General features: G+C 39.5%; 1 protein-coding gene across 1 annotated transcript in view; it reads right to left on the reverse strand.

Moving 5' to 3' along the window:
* Nucleotides 1-224: 224 nt before the first annotated feature.
* otog (otogelin) overlaps nt 225-22,546 on the reverse strand; it is a 54,136-nt gene continuing 31,814 nt past the window's right edge. The window contains exons 30-56 of the mRNA XM_077586476.1: nt 22,480-22,506; nt 22,014-22,184; nt 21,414-21,692; nt 19,469-19,586; nt 18,035-18,114; nt 14,741-15,099; nt 14,374-14,548; nt 14,105-14,256; nt 13,940-14,029; nt 13,639-13,831; nt 12,765-12,985; nt 12,507-12,645; nt 12,064-12,252; nt 11,784-11,993; nt 11,555-11,659; nt 10,706-10,810; nt 10,486-10,587; nt 9,531-9,632; nt 9,405-9,445; nt 8,000-8,075; nt 6,900-7,084; nt 6,613-6,717; nt 6,421-6,540; nt 5,807-5,852; nt 5,395-5,466; nt 1,360-1,439; nt 225-698 (exon numbers count right to left, since the gene is read on the reverse strand). Coding sequence (XP_077442602.1) covers nt 498-698; nt 1,360-1,439; nt 5,395-5,466; nt 5,807-5,852; nt 6,421-6,540; nt 6,613-6,717; nt 6,900-7,084; nt 8,000-8,075; nt 9,405-9,445; nt 9,531-9,632; nt 10,486-10,587; nt 10,706-10,810; nt 11,555-11,659; nt 11,784-11,993; nt 12,064-12,252; nt 12,507-12,645; nt 12,765-12,985; nt 13,639-13,831; nt 13,940-14,029; nt 14,105-14,256; nt 14,374-14,548; nt 14,741-15,099; nt 18,035-18,114; nt 19,469-19,586; nt 21,414-21,692; nt 22,014-22,184; nt 22,480-22,506 — 3,743 coding nt within the window. The 3' untranslated portion in view covers nt 225-497. The remainder of the gene's footprint in view (nt 699-1,359; nt 1,440-5,394; nt 5,467-5,806; nt 5,853-6,420; nt 6,541-6,612; nt 6,718-6,899; nt 7,085-7,999; nt 8,076-9,404; nt 9,446-9,530; nt 9,633-10,485; nt 10,588-10,705; nt 10,811-11,554; nt 11,660-11,783; nt 11,994-12,063; nt 12,253-12,506; nt 12,646-12,764; nt 12,986-13,638; nt 13,832-13,939; nt 14,030-14,104; nt 14,257-14,373; nt 14,549-14,740; nt 15,100-18,034; nt 18,115-19,468; nt 19,587-21,413; nt 21,693-22,013; nt 22,185-22,479; nt 22,507-22,546) is intronic.

The raw sequence follows: 22,546 nt of genomic DNA on the forward strand, positions 1-22,546 counted from the left end.
ATATGATTTTCACATGGATTATTGAAAATTATTGAATTACAGAGGCAAGTCCGGTGGTCCCTCAGTAGTCAGAGTTTCCATCTGCTGTTGTGGTGGCCTGGGTTCGATTTCTGCTTGTGTGGCTCGTATCAGAAAGGACGGAGTAATACTTGTGCCAAAGCTATCATGGAGATTGACAATTTAGATATGAGAGTATTGAATTTTAGAGGCAGAATTTATATATATATTTTGTATTTGTACTCTTTCGATTTTCTTTTTATGTGACGATTTTTTCCTGCAAAGTAGTACATCTGTCTTTCCAGCCCCGAGAGGTCAAAGTTCAAAGGTCACAATGCGTGATGTGTTTACAGCTGCCAGCCCGGTGCTTCGAAACGCATAACTTCCCTGCCAGAGAAGCAACATTTTTTTGGTATATTTGGAGCCATCATGTGAATTTCTAACTTTCATTTTTCACTCTCCTCTTAATCTTAACCTTTGATTGGATTGCAATAGGCACTCTAGGACCACTGGCAGGAGCAATCGGTGGGTTCTTGAATACTGTAGGTGACCCACGTGGAGTTGCCACTGCAGTAGAGCTGTACAGAGCGCCGCTGCAGTCCTACTTCCCGACAACACTTGCAGAAACGCGCGTACGTGTTGATGTTGTAATTGTAGATGCTTGCAGATGGACACTTCCCATCACATGACACTATGTTCACCTGAAAAACAGAAGCAACCACCAACGACGGTATCGATGACACAGAAAAAAAAAAAGTTGAACTTGACCAAAAGAAATTTATTAATTCATTCATCTTCCTTCTCCCCGGGCCTGTGTGGGTTTTCCCCGGGTACTCTGGTCCACCCCACATTCCAAAGACATGCATGGTAGTCTGATCGGACACTCTAAATTGCCCCTAGGTGTGAGTGTGAACGTGAATGGTTGTTTGTTTCCTTACGCCCTGCGATTGGCTGGCCACCAATTCAGGGTGTCCCCCGCCTCTGGCCTGAAGTCAGCTGGAATAGTCTCCAGCACCCCCCGCGACCCTAATGAGGATAAAGCAGTTCAGAAAATGAGATGAGAGATCAGATTCATCTTTCATACTGCACATCCCTGTAAGGGTTGCAGGGGTTGCCAGAGCTCATCCCAAACTGATCACCAATCAGACATAAAAGATAGACAACCTTTCGCATTCACAATCATACCGCAACCAGCGGAAATCGAGCCCGCGCCTTACCGCATCCAAGTCAATGGGTGAACCCTACACCATGATGCGGCTTACCAGAAAACATGTCCTCATAATAAATATTTTACAATACAGATGTACTACATGTTCGATTCTGACTTCAAAAACTTCTTATTTGAATACAGCTGAAACATACCGGTCTGTTACTGCGACAGTCATTCTTCCTGATAGTCATCCGTACTGTCACCTTCTGACACGACTTCCCGTCTTCTTTGCCTGTTCACAAAAAGGCAAGGCAAACCAAACCAAATGGTAGGAAATTATACCTCAAATCCTCTCCTGGGAGAGAGCAAACTCAGAGGAAAAAGGCTGTGGGATTAAAAAAAAAAATCAATATAATAAAAAAATTAAAAATAGATGAGGGGAAAGAAGACCACTGAAGTTTGAATCATGCACAAGATCCTGGATTTAAGGAATTCCAATATATACCATATTTTCCGGACTATAAGTCAAAATTTCTTTTATAGTTTGGCCGGCGACTAATACACAAGTGTGACTTGTGTTTTTTTTTCCCCTCTCTGAGCACCAAAAGCCTTTTTTATGCTATAGTTGTCAAAAAAATAACTGTACATTTTACATTAGCAGATGCCTATTTAGCCGATTGTTCTCAATTTAATTATATTTACTTTAAATATGTTTGTTCGTAGTTCCTGATTAAATATAAACTGCCCTCCCTAAATTGTGACTTGTATATAGTACTTTTTTTCCTCTTAATTGTACATTACTTGGCTGTTGCAACTTGTAGTCTGAAAGGTTTTTGTCAATTTGGATTTTGTCCTTGTATTTGCTCATTGAGTTCACCTGTTGTTTGGGCTTGGTTCAGGTTTATTAACAGTTCACTGTGAACAACCAACCATTTTTGTTTTACAGTGTCATATTTACCTTCTTGAATACATTGTTTCAAATGATATTTCTTATGTTGGAGCCTTGATTCAGGTCAGTCTCATAGGTGAAATAGCTCACCAAAGTGTGATCACTCCTTTTTAACCGAATGAGCTGATCAAATTTGATGGAAGTGTTAGGTTTTGGAATTCAATTTTACTCAATGATGTATTTTCCCTCCTCAGAGTTAAGTAATTTGACAGTTTTTGTGCCCTTATTGGTCTGAAAAAGTAACTTGATTATCTGCATTCGCTTTCTGAATTTCTTTTAGTGTTTCCTAAAGTCATAACGTTTCTATAAGAAACGACTATGGTTTGGGATGATATCCTTTTTTTACGCAAATAAACAACTGAGTGAGCGTTGCCTAAACTGGTGATGTGAAAATAAAATAAAATAAAAATTACAAGCGAATAAGATAGAGTTGCCTTGGTATTGTTTGACCCTCACAACCTTGAGGATGTCAATTCTGATCATTTAAATGAATCTTTACCGCAAACAACAATGACACTTAACACAGACAAAACAAGTGCATTAAATTAGATGTTTTTTTTTTCATTTAACTGAGTTTGCAAATTTTGATAAGGATGAAAGAAAGCACCGAATGCTTTGTTGCAGCCGCTGTCAGTGTTTAAAAGCGCTTCAGTGATGATGCCAGAGCCACATTTATCCGAGTTGTGAATGTACTGAATGTGCTTGAACCTACTGACACGTCAAACGAGGCCATCTATTAAGAAGCTGCAGTGTTGTCTGTACTTAAACATGAACAATTTCAAATGCTCAGTGGTGAATAAAAAAATCAAGCATTTGCTGTGACGTATCTGAACAACCCCTTAAAAAGTTGGATTAATATTGATGTTATGAAAACCCAAGAGATGTTTTTGGCCATATGGCAGCCCGGTGGGGCGAGTGGTTAGTGTGTCGGCCTCTCATGTCCTGGGTTAAAATCCAAGTCGGTCCACCTGTGTGGAGTTTGCATGTTCTCCCCAGGCCTGTGTGGGTTTCCTCCGGGTACTCCGGTTTCCTCTCACATTCCAAAAAACATGCATGGTAGGCTGATTGGACACTCTCAATTGCCCCTAGGTATGGGGGTGAGTGTGCATGGTTGTCCGTCTACTGGTGTTCTGCAATTGGCTGGCCAATGATTCAGGGTGTCCCCCGCCTCTGGCCTGGAGTCAGCTGGGATAGGCTCCAGCACCCCCTGCAACCCTAATGAGGATAAAGCGGTTCAGAAAATGAGATGAGATCTTTTTGTACATGATCACTAATATGATTATGCTATTTTAAAATACCCCACAAGAATAACTACAGTTTATTTTTTTATTTTTTTAAATACAACTGACAATTCAACCTTGAAGGATCAGCTATAAATATACTGTTACTACGCAGTCATCAGGCAGAATCAACTCTGTGAACTCCTTTGTTTTCAGAGTTGGACACAGTCAGGGTTCAGGTTACGTGGGAGTCAGTTGGATTTAGGCTCCCACGAGGGGACAGACATCACTTGGAAAGGAGTTTTGCAATGACATATTCCTGTAAAATGTCAATACCTTAGTAGCATTAAATGACGGCTTGGTTGTTTTTTGTTTTTTGTTTGTACCGTATTTTCTGGACTAAAAGCCGCAGTTTTTTGTTGTTATTTTTATGTATTTATATTTTATTATAGTTGTGCGGCTTGTGTTAAAAAAATTACACATTAGTGAATAATTTCACATTATTTTTACATGAACACTAATGGGGCTGTAGGCCTGTGTAGATAATTTCAACATTGGTAGTGGGTGGACTTTTTGGCTTATCCCATGAGGGATCGTCATGGCAAACCCGTAGAATCGCCTGGATTTATAAGAACAACTGAGAGGGGCTTACCCAAAAATTGTAATTATTAAAAACTTTTTGTAAACAAATTTATTGAGCCGTTTTTTTTTATTATACTATATTTCTTATCTTATATTAAACGAAGATGACATGTCCGTTATTTGTTTTATATTTTATCAAATAAAATTTCCCCCAAAATGGGACATATAATCCAGTTGTTTTTTCCCCTTTAATTGTGCATTTTTGCCTAAATCAACATATAGTCCAAAATATACGGTACTCTATCACCTCCTGTTTATATACAAGTCATACAAGAATTTAATCAGGGATGCATTGAATGAAAATTCTTGCACAAAATGGAACAATTAAAATGTGGAAACCAAGGTCCAAAATTATTTGAAGTTCGATTTTTTCATTATTATTTTTAACTCTTTTTGCAATGTAATCAGCTTGTTTCCTGCAATGGTTTTGGTAACTGTCAAATTTTTGCGAGCCTAAATGGTAGATTTTTTTTTATAAAGTGTTGATGTTTCTTTGCTTATATGTTGGCATATTTCAAATCAAATAAGCAGCTCGCTTGATAGATTTATGTTGGAACTGGTCATCAGAATTCTTAACGGCTTTTATCTCCCAACATATAATATATTGTGGTGAAACCATGCAAAAGGATGCAAACCTTCAGCAGCCACATGAAAAACTGCCCACAACTACAAAAGACCATCACTATCGTCTATGGAGGCATGCAGACATCTAGGACTAACTACGAGACCTCTACCAACAGCACATTGTTGGCAATCAACAATGCACTGCCCAGACAGTGCTAAATGTGGGGCGAGTGTAGTTTTGTGGACAGTTCTGTAGGAAGGCAGGGCACCCATATGTGCTGTAGATGTTGCAGTCCTCTCAATTGTGAACCTGTTGTTTGGCCTCTAAAGAAATTGCTTATTTTTGTTTTGATAGTTTCAAGAGAAATACTGTGGAATGAACCATTCCTATGTGGTAGTTCATTGTTGAAGCCCCTGCTCAATCCGGGATTATTCATATAGATTGTTCATGATCTAGAGTCCAAAATTAGAGATGCATTACCACTCTATACACGAGAAATGGTAAATTCAACGTTTTTAATGCAATTTTAAGGGTGTGGCTTATACGCGGGGCGCCTAATATGCGAGAAAATACGGTAATCACCAAACGTGCTTTTAAGTGTTAATAATCTATCAATACTGTAGTATTTTTATTGATCACGTATAGAACAAATAATCCCTGCTATGGACTGGAGTTCAGTGTATACACAAATATTTTTGTTGCGATTGTGTAGAATGCAGTTTCTACCAGTAAAATTTGAGAGGACTGTCCTGCTTACGGTCAGGGGGTAGCAATTGAATTTTTAGTGTGTTATATCAGTAACATCATGAAGGTAGGGTGTACATTGTTGAATATCAACAATAGCACTGGTAATCTTAATGGTTTTTGATACCTCTTTCACAGTTTGTGTTTACTGTGGGAGTCAGGGAGCTAACAGGGAAAGGGATGAGAGACAATCCAGTACCTGGTGGGATTTGTACAGGATGGTAAACTGCAGCACATACGTAAACCACTGAGTGACTCACAATATTTTTAGGTACTGTAGGTTCAGTAATCGCTACTTTAAAAACAGCACAGTGCTCATTTAAATGAAAAGTACACTGAAAGAAGCTAGCTAAAGTTAATACATAGTCATCATGGAAGAACAAGAAATTATTTTGATTGTGAGGCAGGTATTTTAAGACTGCACAACAAAATAATGTGTTTGGGGGCATGCTTCGGTGACTGGCGAGTGTCAGCTGCAGCCTAGAGCACTACACTACACTAACTAATATTGCTGTTCTCTTCTGACATCACATACTCACATGTCCTGCAACATCCGTCCATGTAACTTATTATAGTTCCTCCAATCTGTGTGCAAAAAATATCCAAAAGCAATAAATCACCACAACAAATACACTGTAGATCATTTGCCTCAGTCAAACGTGCCAACTGTTCATTATTTAGTAAACCGATCGTTAGCCAATCAAATAATGACTAAAGAAGCACTCCGCCAAAATCAAGACATATGCGGAAGAGTGGTCATTCACTTTAACCTCCTATTACCTGGCGTCCACATGTATGAACATTCCTCTTTTCATCATAGTACAGACATTGCACATTTGAGTCTGACAGGCTAATTGTTACCATTTTCTGACCTCTTGGATTGTTGAACCAAATTAATTTAAAATTTAATCCACCCTTCTGCTTCATATCACAAACATAAAAATATAGTATAATATTTTCGTTTGTTATCTTGAACACAAATACACAGACATACAAAAGATAATTCATAAGCCCCTCCTTGCATAGGTTATACTGACTGGTGGAGGTAATAATAATATTAATGGCAATGGCGATAACAATGGTAACAACTTTTTTTTATTCTATTCTAAAATGGACACAAGCAAACTCTGTTTTTGAATTGAATAATGCTAACCTTCATACACTCCGTTTCGTTGAAGGGGGGACAGCTGAAGGGATAAGAGACCATTGTCGGGCCGGACACAGTGTCTACACATTCAAACTTCAGGCAATTGAACACCCAAGATTTCCCTGGCTGAAAGCAGAATCATATCATCTATGATTTCAAAGAATAAATTGAATGACTGTACAGACTCTAAATGCAAACCTTGTAAAGAATTGTTGACCCATTTTCATGAGTGTAAAGGCAGGATATATTCTTACAAACTCCACAGCATGTTGACTGGTCTTTTCCAGGAATGTAGATTTGATTCTTCAACAGAAACACAGGCATCAATTTGAAGGACAATGGCAAGGACATTTCTATGTCACAAACAGTAATGTAATATATGAAGAAAGATATACATTTTAATTTAATCATTTTTCAAGTGACAATTTTTTTAACTTTGAGACTGATTTAAGAGTTCAAGTAGATTAGTGAGTAAGATGTTTTACGCGTTGACAAAGTGCAGAGCAGTTGGTGCTGCTGGTCCGTAGTATATGAAAACCACTGAACATGTCCTGGACTTTGCTGCAGTGTCTGCTGTAGCACAAGCCATCCTCGCGATGTTCCACCAGGGTCTGACCGGGGCGCAACACCCCCTGTCGTTCTCCCTGGTACACGCAAACCGCTTCTCTCACTGCACATAGAAGGAGTCAGTGATGCAGGGTTGAAATTAAAGTGTAAGATAGAAAATGAATTGGCCAAACTATTGCCCAGTTTGATACCAAATCCCCTCATGGAAAGAAATATTAACTAACTTGCTACACTGATTTTCAATTCAATTAATTCATGTGTTAGGAACTTCATTCGCAGAGACGGAGGCACAGTAACATAAAACATGACAATTCACACGACAGACAATACATAAATAAATAAATGAAAACTAAAAACAATAGCAACATAAGACAATCATAGCTATAATCTGGTGCAGCCATCAACTATTTAGCAAGTGGTCTGATGAAGGGAGGAAGGTAGAAATGGCTATGTGGGAGGGGCCTATAGCTCTGACTCAATGGTAGCATGATGTAATGGGGATGCAGGGATACAGATGTGTGCAGGGATCAGTTGATATCCATGCACTTTTTATTGACTGAATTGTGAATATTGGTAAATGACTGCTGCTCACTACCTCTAATATTGCATATTTTTATGATTTTAATTACTGAGAGTAAGTTAACCAAAACAGGTGATGTTATTGAAATTGAGGATGATTTGAAGCATTTCTAGAGGGCACCGAGATTGGAGTATTAAACCTGAAATTTGCAGAGTTTACAGAGAAAGAAGACACATCATTATAAATTGGAATATAAGGTCATGGTCAATCACAAATCCATTTTATTGTAAGATTGAAACTTTTCAATTTTTTAATGTTAACTGTGAGTGAGGATGTAGTGAAATGGCCACTTGGTTGGTCTCGGATAGATTTAATCCAGCAGCACAGTGACACAACTGTCAAGTTGCAGAGGTCCATCACTCTTTTTTCTTCATAACGTGATGTATACTGTGAAGTATTTCTAGGCTATGTGAATCATTCTGATGTTGTAACACTTACCACACTTGTATCTTTTGCAGTCACATTTGTTTTGTGGGTCAGAGAGGAAGGTCTCCTCCAATTGAGGAACCTCTCCCTGCAGAAAACATATAAAAAGTGAAATTAAAAGAACCACAGACAGCTATTTACGTAAAATAATATTCATACATTCATTGATTTTCTGAACCGCTTAGACTCACCAGAGTCGTGGGGGTGCTGGAGCCTATCCCAGCTGATTTCGGGCATGAGGCCAGCCAATTGCAAGGCACAATGAGACAGACAACCATCCATGCTCGCACTCATACCTAGGGGCAATTTAGAGTGTTCAACCATCCTACCATGCATGATTTTGGAAAACAAGAAAACAGATTACCCAGAGAAAACCCACACAAGCTCAGGGAGAACATGCAAACTCCACATATGAGGTCCAACGTGGGATCGAAACCTGGACCCCCGAACTGTGAGGCCGACACACTAACCACTCATCCACAGGCACGTTAAATAATAAATAATCATAAATAAGTTAACAACGTAGGGCGGCCCGGCGGATGTGTGATTAGCAGTGTTCAATCAGCTTATGCATGTTTTTGGAATGTGGGAGGAAACCGGAGTACCCGGAGGAAACCCACGCAGGCCAGGGGAGAACATGCAAACCCCACACAGAGGAACATGACATGGATTTGAACCCAGGACCCCAGAGGTGGGAGGCCGACGCGCTAACCACTAGCACCACCGGGATGCCAACTTAACAACATAGTATAGTCAATCTAAATAGATTTTTGATTTGATGTGATGGACAAACATGTTTTGTTCCACAGCATCATGTCCCATCATTTTTTAATTCCAACTTTTGTGTTGATATATGTGAGTTTTTTTTTTTTTTTTTTTTTTTTTTTACAGTAGTAGTAATTGTTGTATTGTTTTATTTGTGCAGTTGTATTTGCACCCTCCGTTCTCAACTCATCTTTGTCATGGCCAGGGGTAGGATTTTATAAATGTAACAAAGACGACTAAAAGAATCGGGCAAATTGATTTTGACATACGCAGTTCATGTACTCATGAGTGAAACACATTAAAGTCCACATAACAAGAAGTCTGAGATACCTATCTGTCTGCCTGTGCCTCGTGCACAATATCAGCTGTCTACCTTGCTCTGAAACGTAGATCCCCTCTTGAGGAGTAAAACTGTTCTTGCACCAGACATGACTTCATAGACAAATCCTCCCTGCACCAGTCCGCCAATTTTGGCACAAACCAGTCTACCCAATTCCAAAACGTGAGACAGTCACTACTGACATAATATGTTTGTGTTGTGTTTTGTATATGACGGTACTACGTAAGCAATGATTAAATTCATAAATGTAACCTGGTTCTTAAAATAGATGAGTGCAACCAAAAAGGCAGAAATGCAAGAATTACAACATACCAGTTCACATTTCGGAGGTGTAATCTTGTCACAGGAACACACTGAAAACATTAATTAAGCCAGAGGTTTTTAAAAACGCTACAGCTGATTAATAATTGCATATTATATATATATTTCATGTTGTACCGCATGTGTGCTTGGCACAGCAATGATCTGTGCTGGACACTGACACTATTGACATCCCATAAGGACAGCTTAGTAGTTGAGAACACCTGGAAGGATCACATACTAAAACACACACACACGCACACACGCACACACACGCATTCATTTTGTACACACTGGTAATTAAAGAAAAAAATAGATACAAAAAAACGAAATACTACATAATAAATTAAGCTAATTTAACTCCGAGACTAATAGACATAAATTCTAATTTACCTGTGGTAAGTGGGCTGACAATGAAGGAAGGAAAAACAAAATCACACAGTGCTTTTGAAATTTTGTTGAACAGAATTAATAGAATTAATTTATGAAGCAGACCTTTCTCCAATGCCCACGTTGTATTTTGTACATTTTTTCATAAGAATAGAGTTGCAGTTGTCTAAGGCTTGAAGATGTTTCACCTCCATCTAAATATGTTCAATAGGATTTGGACTGAAACAAGTAAAATTTAGAATAGAGCAATTTTTAGCTTTTGTTCAAATGTGGCTGTTTTGAGAAGTGCAATTTCGGTTTCAAGACCAATGACTTACGACTAAAAGCAAGCTTTTGTAAAATTGAGGAACACCTTTCTGTCTCGAATAACTTGATAAATTGAGTTTGTTGCAACCTGCAAAAATTCAAGATATCTTGTACTTCCCCCATGTTTCACAGAATACTTTTCTGTGACCTCAGTGGATTTAAGGGATGCACTTACACTGTGTAATTTGTGTTTGAGGGGCAATATGAATAATTCCACCTGACTTGACATGAAAATATACAAATAGTCATATCAAACACTACAAATTAATAAAACTTTCCTTACAGCATATACTTGTGCGAATGTTCAATATGTCTAATACTTTTGGCGGTGAACTGAGGAATAAAAGCTGAAAGTAAGGTTTTGCTATGATCTGTATAAATGCTTGCATGTACTGACCACAATGGTAGGAGGGGCAGCAGTGGTCAGTGCTGTTCTGGTTGACTGTCAGAATCTCACCATCCTGACATAGTGGAGGTGTGTTCCCACAAGAAGAACACACTACAGGAAACACACACTCACTTAATCACACTGTATGACACATATTATTACAGTAGAAAATTGTCATGATGATGCACTCTTTTCTAAAATGTATTTGCTTAAAAAGTTTCAAACTTACTGCAGACATGAGTCAGGCAGCAGCTATCTTGAATTCGAGTTGAAATTAAAGACTGGTCATTTCTACAGGTGGGAATCTCTGCCTCACAATTTGCGGGATCACACTCTGTAATCCATGGAAAATGCATTTATAGTTTCGGTAAAGACCTAAGACCTTTATTTATTACCCTGGTTGGATGCAAAACAGTTACGTTTAATTCAGTTCCGCTAATTCAACTTTTGCTTCATTTACGAATATCTGACTGACTGTTTTCTTCAGCAGTCCGTTCAGTGTTCTCTGGGGCTTTATGCCCAGGCAGAGTTTCAAATTGCAAATTGGTCGTAGCTGAGAGACCAGACCTTGCACACCTTAGATGACACTTTATGAGCGTAAAATATACATTGACATGGGCAGAGAGAGCATTACACTCTTTGCGATTTGATTCCCAGCAACAACAACAACAAAAACTGTCTCTTTGGATGTGGTACGCCATCTGTCTTACTGAAGCTGATGTACCCAAAATGGAAAAGAATGGAGGGATGGATAGAGGATATACAGACCAAATGGCAACAACAATTTAAAAATAGACTGCTATTTTTAAATTTGCTCCCAATTTCAAAACAGCTTTGTGAGTGTTTTTAAAAAATAATTTTAAAGCATAGAATTACTGTACATGAACTCTAGCATGAGACCATAGGTCAAATTTTTACTGACTCCAATTATGGCAGCATTCTGAATAAGGAAAGAAGTGCCAAATCAGCAGAAAGTGCTTTAGGCTATGATGGCCACTCCAAAAAATATTAAATTGATAAAAATCAAGAAGATCTTAATTTCAATATAAATTTTATCTGGGGAGCCTAGCGTACTTACCGCAAACATATTTTGGACAGCACGAGTCGTTTCGGTAGTATGACACCAACTTCTCACCATATTTACAGTCAGGAGGCAGGTGGTCACACTGAGTCTGGTTGCACACTGAAAAGTACAATTATATAATTTCATCTTTTTACTCTCTGTACTCGATGATTGATCACATAGGAAACTAGATGATCTCCACACTATAATGTGGTGGACACCCAAAGATTCTCCCCGGATTTACCACATATTTTGAGTGAGCAGCAGCTGTTGTCATCTGCAAGGCTGACGACCACCTCGCCAATTCGCTGGCACAAAGGCGTCACCGCAGTGGAACAGTTGTACTCCACAGGGATAACTGTGTCCTTGTCACAACGGTACATACAGCAGGAGTCCTTTGAAGCCTTCCATACCTCACCATGTGCACGTGGATTTCCAAAACTGTCAGTGCAGGCTACACAAACACCTCAATTAATCAGCTCACGTTCTGTCATACAGAGCAATTTATAGTAAGTAGCTCCTACCACACTTGTTGGGAGGAATGCAAAGGGAAGTGTATGGCCGATGAAGTAGCATTCCTTCCGGGCATGCACAACCCTCGGTTAGGCCTGAGCACTGGTCTGGGTCTGAGTCAAAATCCTGATTAGGACATGACTGAGACGTGCATGCTGGCAGACATGCTTGGTAACGCATCGTTTCAGGACAAATGAAGGCTACAAGATGAGAGGTAAGAATTGTTACAAAGGTCAATGTACTGAAAAGTCCTTCTAGAAAAAAAAAATGAAAGCTCTGAGTACTAATTATTTTGTTTATGCAAAAATCGAATTTACGCAGGGTAGAAACATTTATATCTATAGTTTTCAAATACTTCTTGTTTATAAGCAGAAGGAAAGGCAAATGGGTAATTAATTATATCAAAAAATTGACAGTAACAAAAATAAATCATCCCACGGGGAGTCAATCTTACGACAGTAATTTGGTCTCCTCCATTCAATGCAGATGTTGAATTTATGGCAAGTGGCTACATAGGCAGCCAGTGCCACACACTGGTTGTTCACATACTCCACATCTTGGACCCAAACCTCACAGAAAGTGCTTGGCGAGACCTTGGTAAAATAAAAGCATCCTTTTACACATTTTTGCCAATTGGTTCTCAGGTGATTTCTTAATGTGGTAAAACATCCAACAGTTCAGAAGGAATGACTTGGTGGACTTAAAAACTTACAAAGGCATGGCATGGAAAAAAGGCTGGTTTTTGTAGCATAACCAAGCAACTAGAGCAGTCAGTGGTTGAGCAGTTGTAGTCTCTCCGCCGATTGTGACTGACATAGCTGGTGGTATTGGGAACTTGCCAGCTGTCGATGAAGAGTAATGCCGCCTCACTCCTTCCCACAGTGGTACCATTGGCCAAAGTCAGGTCATTTGTTGGGTCTCCATCACAGAAACCTAAAGGGTAAGAGTAAATGGGTTCTCGATGCCAATGCAGAGACACCTTTATTTTATATGAATACTATGTCTACACACTAAGTGGTATTTTGTTGACTAATAGCTATGATAAATGGCAGACAAAACAATAACTGGTGAAAGTCTTTGAATAATTGGTTGGATTTAGTATGGTTCAAACAGAATTAGAAATCTGTATTTTCCTGTTTAAATGATCATGTATATGGTATTTTTTAGATGAGTTTTTTTTTCAGGTTCTACTGAAAAATCAAAGTAACAACTAGTATTATTTTATTATCCAAGGAATGAGAAGTGTAAGATAATTTTGGTCTTATAAATGATTCAATCATTCAAATGTAGCTGGATGAGGGCTTTTTAGTCAGATTTCTCTCTCAAAATTCATATATAAACCCAATACATTGTGATGCTTAGATGTCGCCAAAAAGGCATATCATGAAAAGATTACTTGAAATTACATGGTCATCATGTGTTGGTCTAGGACTTGGGTGACAGTCCTCAATTAAAAAGAAATACAATTTGATGGGGTTATTTTTGTTTACCTTTGAGATTTGAGTTAGGTGTGAAATGGAGATGGCTTATTCTATATTAATAAACAATTAGAAATACTGTGCGTGCTGATTTAGGAGAGTTCATACCACAGAGGCCAATGGTGGGTAGGTTCTTCCCAGAGCCGGGGCTGTCACTGTCGATTACCATCATTCCAGTGCTGTGATACCACTGGAGCTTGAGACCAGCTGGGCTTCGGATCAGATACATGTTGCCCGTATCGTAGATCTCAAACCCAAACTTTTTGAAACGAGGCCTGGCATACCGAGAGTTTACATAGAGCTGAGGGCAAAAGTTTGCATATGCTAATGTTAAATAACTGATTTCAGGCTGGAGCCTTCCTGCCCTCACATGAGTTACTGATATTTAAGTAAAGAAAAAAAATCCTACCCTCCTTTGTAGCCTATCGATGATGATGTGGTTGGAATTGTGAGTGATGTTGAGGGCGACCAGACATAGGTTGGTGAAATTCCACGGAAGCTTTAAAAATGACATTCATATATCAAAATGTGACTGATGATAGGGAACATGTTCTTTGACTACACATGAGCTCACCCTTGACTGTGATCCAACAGGACACTCCTGAACCCGAACAGTGACTGTCTCATTGGCTAGCTGAGTCACTACAAAGGAGGCGGCTTTGTAGATGGCAACACTGTTTCCATCAAATGTGATCACATTCAAGTCTGGAAACACAGAGCAGCGACCTAGAAAAGAAACAACGAAACAGGCGCACAATATATACTTGCTATTATAGTACAGTGAGGACATGCCTGCTTAGTATTGGATTATTTATGAATCAATTATTTTGATGTTTATCTTACATGGACAGTCCCACTGGGAGCAGCATTTGTCGCCATTGACCAATATGGCAAAGCCGAGCAAACCACAGTTTACCGGCTGAGAGAATGGGCAGCTTTGGGATTTATTGAACAAGATGAGCTGATTGTTGACACAGATGAACTTGCTGCACTCGTCAACAATTTCCACATATGGAGGCTAATTTTGACACAAACAAAGATGAGGAACATTGCAAGTTTGAGTAGTTTTTTTCCAAAAACTGTATAAATATTATGTTTTATTTCGGGATCTCCACTTCTTATTGTTGTTTTAGACAATTAAATCAAACACAATGCTATAAAATCATTAAAATGTTCATTCATGACTATCATTAACATCACGTTAACCCACCGTGCATGCCCTTGTGAACGATACATTCATTGAGGTTATGCTATCCGATGTAGGCGTAGTTTTTTCCGCTGGTCCAAAAGGTCTTGTTAAACCAAGACTGGTATGATTCATCCTTTCTGGCACCAACGTTGGAACCTTTCTGGTTTCAGGGAAGGAAGTTATACCGGAAGTAAGAATACCCGATTCAGAAGTCTGCACTGCTATATCAGGTTCTAAAGGCACCACAAATTGTGAAGTCTTTGGTGTTGCCTTTGACTCTGTGGTTGTCAGGTGAGAGATTGGTTTGGTTGACTCGGGCACGTGAGGTGAGGTCACTGAGGATGTGGCTGCAGGTGCAGTTTTAGCTTTTGGTGTGCTTGCTGAAATCAATGGTTCATTTGATGTAGATATACTTGGAGAAGAAATTCCTAATCCACTGGTTTTGTCTGGTTGTGGTGTGTCAATTGTTAATAGACTTGGTTGGGCGGTCTCGGCCAGGGGTTTTGTTTCCAAAGTGACTCCAGAGCCTACTGGCCTCTTCGTTGATTTGCTTTCAGATGTGACTCTTGATGTCACTGGAATACTCTGTGTTGGCCTGATCGAGGTCCCCATTGTGATTCCAGTTGTAGTAGTTTCATCATTTGTAGCTCTTATAGTTGACACAAGCTGTGTGGTGACCTTATCTGATGAAGTTACTTTTATTGGTGTTGAAGTAGAAGTAGTTGTTTGAGGTAGAGAGACAGAATGAATTGACGCAGTTGTTACGCCTGTAAGCTCAATTACACTAGTCAATTGATGTGGTGTCATTGTCACTGGTTGTGCAGAAACTGGTTTTGGTGAGATCGTGCCAGTGGTAGGTTTTGTCGTACTTGTTGTGAGATAAGTATCAGGAACATCAGGTCTAAAAGAGGGCTCTGGTGTTAGCGTCTTGGTTGGAACTTCTGTAGTAGACATCCTATGAGATGAAGTCTTAGAAGGTGTGATTGTGTTGGTAACTGCTGAAGCAGATGTGAGACTTGTACTTGATACATGAGGTAAGTCTGTTCTAATCAAACTGACCACATGTGGAGTAGTTTGAGAGGTATACTTAGGTGTTGTCTTTGTTGTGGGAATATACAAATGGATAGAAGAGGTATGGAAATGGGGGTAATGCCATGGCTGTGATGTCTGAGTGGTGGAGATTGGTGATTGTGGGGGAACAACAGTTTCTCTGGGGCTTACAGATCCTACAGTTGATTTTTCTGATAAAATAGGGGTGGTGGTCACAGTGCTGACTACAGCCACCTCTGGAGATCTTAAGGTTGCAGACTTAGTGGAAGTAAATCCAGAAATGATGGTTGTAAGCTTTGAAGGTGGCTTAGAAGTCTTTTTGGACAAGGTATATTCGGGTGTGGTTGCGAGCTTTGCTGTTGGTTGCCGGTCTGGGGCAACAGAGGTAGGACTGTGGAGAGTTGTAGTCAGAGTGACCTGAACCGGTGTTGATGTGGGTATTTTAGGAGGAGGTAAGGTGGTCAAAAGTACCTTTCTGGTGGTGAGCCCAGAAACAGGAAGAGTTATTGTCTTTGGTTTAAAGTAGTGTGTTGTCATGCTAGTTTTAGAGGGTTTAATTGAAGTGACTGTGTCTGTGGTCTTGGATGAACTGACTGTTGTTCCTGTCTTCATGTGAGGTTTAGTAAAAAATAAGGAAGTGGTTGAAGAGGCTATAACTGGTAAACTTGGAGATATGGGTGAGATTGGGTAGAACGGAGTTTTCCCGACTGTCAAAGTTTTTGTACTGCTTGATACTGTGTATGTAGTCTCAGTAGATCTGGGTCTAGTGGTCTGTTGTGTCACTGTTGACATCGTATGAGGAGTGGTTCCTTGCAAAAACATCGCTACTGAATATCTAGCTCCAGTGATTTCCTCTGTGGCTCGCAGAGAGGGGGAGGTTGACCTTCCAGTAGAGCTGGTTGTTACTGCTGTTCTGGGAGTGGATTTTGGAGTCTGGAGGGTTTCAATAGGCCTGGTGGAGGGACTTAGCCAGAAGAGAGAAGTAATTGCAAAGGGATCACTGCTCAGTCTGAAAGTGCTGGATTCAAAGGGGCTGTGGAGAGGAGTAGTTGTATTCTTTTCAGTCACTTTCAGAGTTGACTGAGGTTTAACCACATCAGGCCTTACAGTGTGGCTCGATGTTGAAAGAGCCACTGCTGTTGTGGAATATTCAGATCGTAAAGTAGGTGATGGCACGGTTGGTTGAGTTGACGCATCAGTAATAGGTGGTATTGTGGAAAAAGATGTTGACATATTCACGGGACGAACAGTGGTGGTGAAGTTGGTCATAGGAGTAGATTGAGAAGTGGGTGGTGGACCAGTCGTTTTCTGGAGTGGGAACGCATCTGTTGTGGTAGACATGGCCTCAGAGCTTGGCAATGCACTGGGCCGAATTATGGGCAGAATAACTGGTGCTTTAATACCTAAAAACCATGAAAAACATATTATAGAGAGACCAGATGATTGTATTCTGTAGTCACAGATTTTGATTTACGGCTGATAGTTCATGTTAATTTCAGTGCTTGAATCAAATTGTCAATACATACGGTAGACCTGGGGGATAAACTGCTAATGATAATTATTGTCAAATAATTTTTGTCAATAATAATAATACAAAATTTTGATAAAAGGTGAATAAATATAAACTGCAATTGCAGCACATAGAATGAGGGCGCTGATTCGACATGAACATTAGTTTCAGACCAGCGTTCAGTAGACAAAGAAGATGGTGAGGAACAGCTAATTAATTATCAGATATAGCATTTACGAGGAGAGTCATTTATTTACATATTCACCGATGTTTGAAGTTTCAAATTTAATAGACAAAAGATGTGATAGTTATTGTGATAATTATCGATATTCATTCACTTACTGAATTGCTTACCCTCACGAGGATCCCGGTGGGTGCTGAAGCCCTGAATCGGTGGCCAGCCAATAGCACAGCACAAGGAGACGGACAACCAATCACGCTCACATTCATACTTCTGGGCAATTTAGAGTGTTCAACCAGCCTTTTCTGAATGTTTTTGGGATGGGGATGGAAATCGGAGTACCCGGAGAAAACCCACACATGCGCAGGCAGAATATGCAAACTGACCTGGTATTGAAGCCACTATTTATATTGAGGCCGACGTGCTAAACACCCAGTCACCGGGCTATTCAATTATCAATAGACTGATAAAAAAAATTTAACATGATAACAATTTTTGTCATATCACCCAGGCCTAACATAGTGTATGACAACAATACATGCATCATTAGAAAATAATTAAAGATTCTACTCACAGTCTTCCACGTACACACAACGACGAGTTACTTCATCCAGGACCATGTGTGTGGGGCAGACAGGAAGGCAGCCCTCCACTCTGCACAGAGCAATACAGCATATAAGTAGTATATACAGGCTCAAGCACAATTGGGACCATCGAGAGGATAAAGTGGTTCGGTAGATGAATTATAATATATTCATTTGTTCATTCATTTTATGGTTTTCTTAACTTTACAAGGGTGGCAGGGGTGCTGAAGCCTATCACACTACTGAGAGCAGTAGGCAGGAGATATCATGAATTGGTGGCCAGCCAATGGCAGGGCACAATGAGACAAAGACACATTCACACTCATAGGTAGGGACAATTTAGAGTGTTCAACCAGCCTAACATGCATGTTTTGGGGATGTTGGAGGAAAACGGAGTACCCGAATAAAAAATAAACCACGCAGCCATAGGGAGAACATGATAACTCCACACAGGAAGGTCAGAACCTACCAGTCATTGAACCCTCAATCTCAGAACTGGAAGGCGGGGGTGCTATCCAGTCCCTCACTGTGCTGCCTAAATATAATCTGTTTAGCATTCATTATTCCATCTTCCCTTATCCTCACAAGAGTGACAGGGGGTGCGGTAGGTCTATTTAACATTTACTGTAATATTTTACAGAAACCTCGATAAAAGTGGCTTGAAAACCTGTTTGGTGTGATTATCTACGTATGGGTTAATAGAGTTGTGAGCTATTTCCGCTGTCCCATAAGGAATAAGGAGGGTATGCAAAGCTCATTACATAATGAATGAATTCTATTGAAAAAAATTCTAACAGCCACACTTTTTCTTTTGCATCAAAGATTAGAGTCACAGTTGAGCGGGATGTTATGCCAATTGACTCGGCAAAAGGCAGACTAAAACCTAGGCTGCCAGCTACATATAACACATACATATATAGACAATCAAGCATTTACTATCAAACCTATGGAGAAGTTTAAGCGTTTAGTGAGGCTAAAATACATGCTTTTTAACAGATGAGGCCCTTTCACACTGCACTGAGCCATGTGAAGAGAGCTATCAACAGATGCCAAATGCCGTGTCGCAATGTGGTGACAATGTCACCGCAAGGAACCATCAAACTGAAAAAATATTCAATTCCAGATGGTGCATCCAATAGGAGAGGGCATGGGGAGTAATTTCAGCATGCAAACAGCAATAGATTAATTAGAAGGAAAACACTCCATTTTACTTCTGACTAGGCTGCTGCCCAACATGGGCAATTTTGCACCGGATCACTGCTGTGCTTTGAGGTTCCTCCATGTCAAACACCCATAAAACCAAGTGCTGTGTAAAAAGGCCATCCATCAGACCTGCTGATCACGATTCCACAATGCTGCCTTCTTAGATTACAGGAACAAGAATATTCTGATTGTCAGAGTAAATGAAAATTAAAAAGTCTCACTGTGGAATTGCCACGCAGGCTTCTGATGATGGGTCGCTGCAGGTTTTGAAACAGGGTCTGACACAGGCGTCATATCTCCACTGGCACTGCGGATGAGGAGGGGCATCCTGGCCCCAGCCTAATGTAAAGTTTAAAACATTTACTGAAAGGTTATAGTGAGTGTAAAACAAGACACAAACCCAATACCACAAACAAACAAAGTTGGAACCTGCCATATCACAGATGACAGACAAAACCTTTTAAAGCACGTGTCAAAGTGGCGGCCCGGGGGCCAAATCTAGCCCGCCACATCATTTTGTGTGGCCCGGGAAAGTAAATCATGAGTGCCGACTTTCTGTTTTAGGATGAAATTAAAATGAAGAGTATAGATGTATATTAAATTTCCTGATTTTCCCCCTTTTAAATCAATAATTGTAATTTTTTATTCATTTTTTTGTGTTTTTAGTTCAAAAATCATTTTGTAAAATCTAAAAATATATTTAAAAAAGCTGAAATAAACATTGTTTTAGAGCTATAAAAAGCGGAATATTCAGGGTTTTTAATCCAGTTCTTTTAATCCATTTATTTAAAAAAAAATCTAAATATTATATCTAAAATGGTTCGGCCCACGTGAAATCAAGTTGACGTTAAAGCGGCCCGCGAGCCAACCCGAGTCTGACACCCTTTGTTTTAAGGGAGCTATTTAGAAGACTGGGGTCCAAAATTGGTGCAGCACTCAGCATCAAAATTTTGATGTGAAAAACATTCCCTTCTGCTTTGGGAAATTCGATAAGCACTTCACAATTGAGAAGCATGCAGCATTTCAGTCAGAAATGATAGAGGCTAACAAACTGCACATTAACGTAAACATTGGTCATGCGACATAAAGTATGTGGAGTCTACAACCTATCTTACATGGCAAAAAGTCTTCAAATGTAAGGGTTTGAAATTCCAAAGGGGTTAAGTAGGTGCACAAATAAATACTGTGGTACTTCTATTTATAAAACATCTCAACATACAAAATATTCAGTTACAAAACACCTCAATGAGGACATTTTGTCACTGGATACAAAAGAAATTCAAGTTCCCAAACGACAAATCGAAAAAAAAATCAAACTTGCCCTTAAACTTCCTGTATCTTATTTTGAAATTGGCTTGATCGCCAATTGAAGAGCAACTCTATCTCCCAACACCTCATTGGCTTCGTTTAAACTATGAGTGAGAGAGTGTAGACTTGTTTGAGACTCGTGACTTCATTGGCAGAAAAATGATGATAGTCACGCCAGGCAAGTGAGCCTGAGCAAGATCTAAGCAAAGGTTGAAAGATGTAGTAGGGAACAGATGTTGTAATTGAAAGGTGGGTGCAGAAGATACAAAAATGGATGGAAAAGGGTGATGTTAAAGGGACTTACTAGAAATTTGAAAGAAAAGTAAATGTAACTCGCTAATATAAGCAAAAAATAATCCAAATGAAACAAAATATGAGAAAACTTTAAAATTGACACAGCTATGAAATTGACAAGTATGATAGAGTTGAATAAGACACTCTACTATGATCGTGTAATGTTGTTGTTGCTGTTGACCCATAAAAGAAAGAGTTAGTCCTTAACAAGGAGACAAATGCTGTTCTGTTTTTAGCCTGCAATGATTAAAAGCCAAAAGTGTTGACTTTTGACCCCAGTGAGGACCATTGACACTAGTTAAACCCAGTGTCAAACCCTCATGAACAGCTGAGTGAAGTGAAAACCCCAATGTGAGAAATGATTGATCACACCACCTGTCTTACAGCAACTGCAACGTTAGCTTGGCCGCAATTTCTGCCATTTCCTAAATGTGCTGACTAATACGCTTACTACGTCAACACAAACAAATCCATCATAGCTGAATGTCACCACTATTATTTCTTGCACAGTGGCCTCACCTGTGTGAATATGAGATCTTATTTACTTAAGTTAGTGAGTAATACCTGAGATTCTGAAAAGGGTGGCCTTGCGGAAGCTATCGGTGTGACGATACTTAAGCAGGTGGAGTCGAGGGTGGGTGGCATGTAAGAAGAATCTAGGCTTTGCCTGGGACTCCAGGGAGTCAAAGCCGGAGACCCAAGTGTCTCGGTGGAGCACAAAGGTGGCTCGATCCCAGAAGGCCTCGCTTTCCTCCCACTTACTCAGTGTTATGTGGCCACTGGGGCTTACATACAAGAAGTAATTTGGTCGGTGTGCTGCCTCAAAAGAAACTCGTGATGTGTCTGAGGTGAGAAAAATAAAAGAAGACGATTCATATATAGTCAATATATCTTCTTTTTTACCAAAGTAACAAATTGTAACATCATATAACCATTTTGTGTAGCATTTAGTGATATAAAATATACATTTAACCACATGAGAGCATTTATAAGAGCAGTATGCTAATTCTACAATAAATGAAAAGACAAGATTCAAAACTTGAATATACTTGTATAAACTGAGAAACAATATCCAAAAGTGAGTTCTTGCAATGAACTGCTGATCCTGAACATTATTGAGCAGCCGTAAAGCTGAACCCTGGAGACCTTAAAAGAGAAACCCACCATGTGGTCGGGCTCTGCTCAGGCCTGGTGTCATCATAAAGTGTGAAAGGGTCCCAGGGTTGTCACTGGTTTTCCCTCGCTTCACAAACACTGATCCGCTGGACCTGTTAGCAACAAGTGCTGACGTCTGATCTCTGAAGGGGACCATTTTAAAGGGGCCTTTCCCAAGCACTGCAAAAATCAAGTTGTTGTTATTGTAAGTTAATCAAAAGAAATGCATTTCTCTTTGTTAACAACTTATTTTTTCTATCTCAAACGTAAACCAATCAGGTGAAGACTTACATGGAACATAGACAAATGGAACTGTGGATTTAACAATTCTTACATACATATACATATAAATATTTTTCTCTCGCATATGGGGCCCTCTGCTTATAAGCCGTACCATTAAAAATGTCTTAAAATCGTTGAATTTCACAATTTCTCTCATATGAGACGGAATAACAAAGTGCAGTGAGTGCTATACCTTTGTTGTAGAATTCACAATCATATGCTGCAGAAAGAAGTAGAGATACAGTATTAATATAAATATT

This window comes from Stigmatopora argus, chromosome 2 (genome assembly GCF_051989625.1).
Source record: "Stigmatopora argus isolate UIUO_Sarg chromosome 2, RoL_Sarg_1.0, whole genome shotgun sequence".
Taxonomy (NCBI): Eukaryota; Metazoa; Chordata; class Actinopteri; order Syngnathiformes; family Syngnathidae; genus Stigmatopora; species Stigmatopora argus.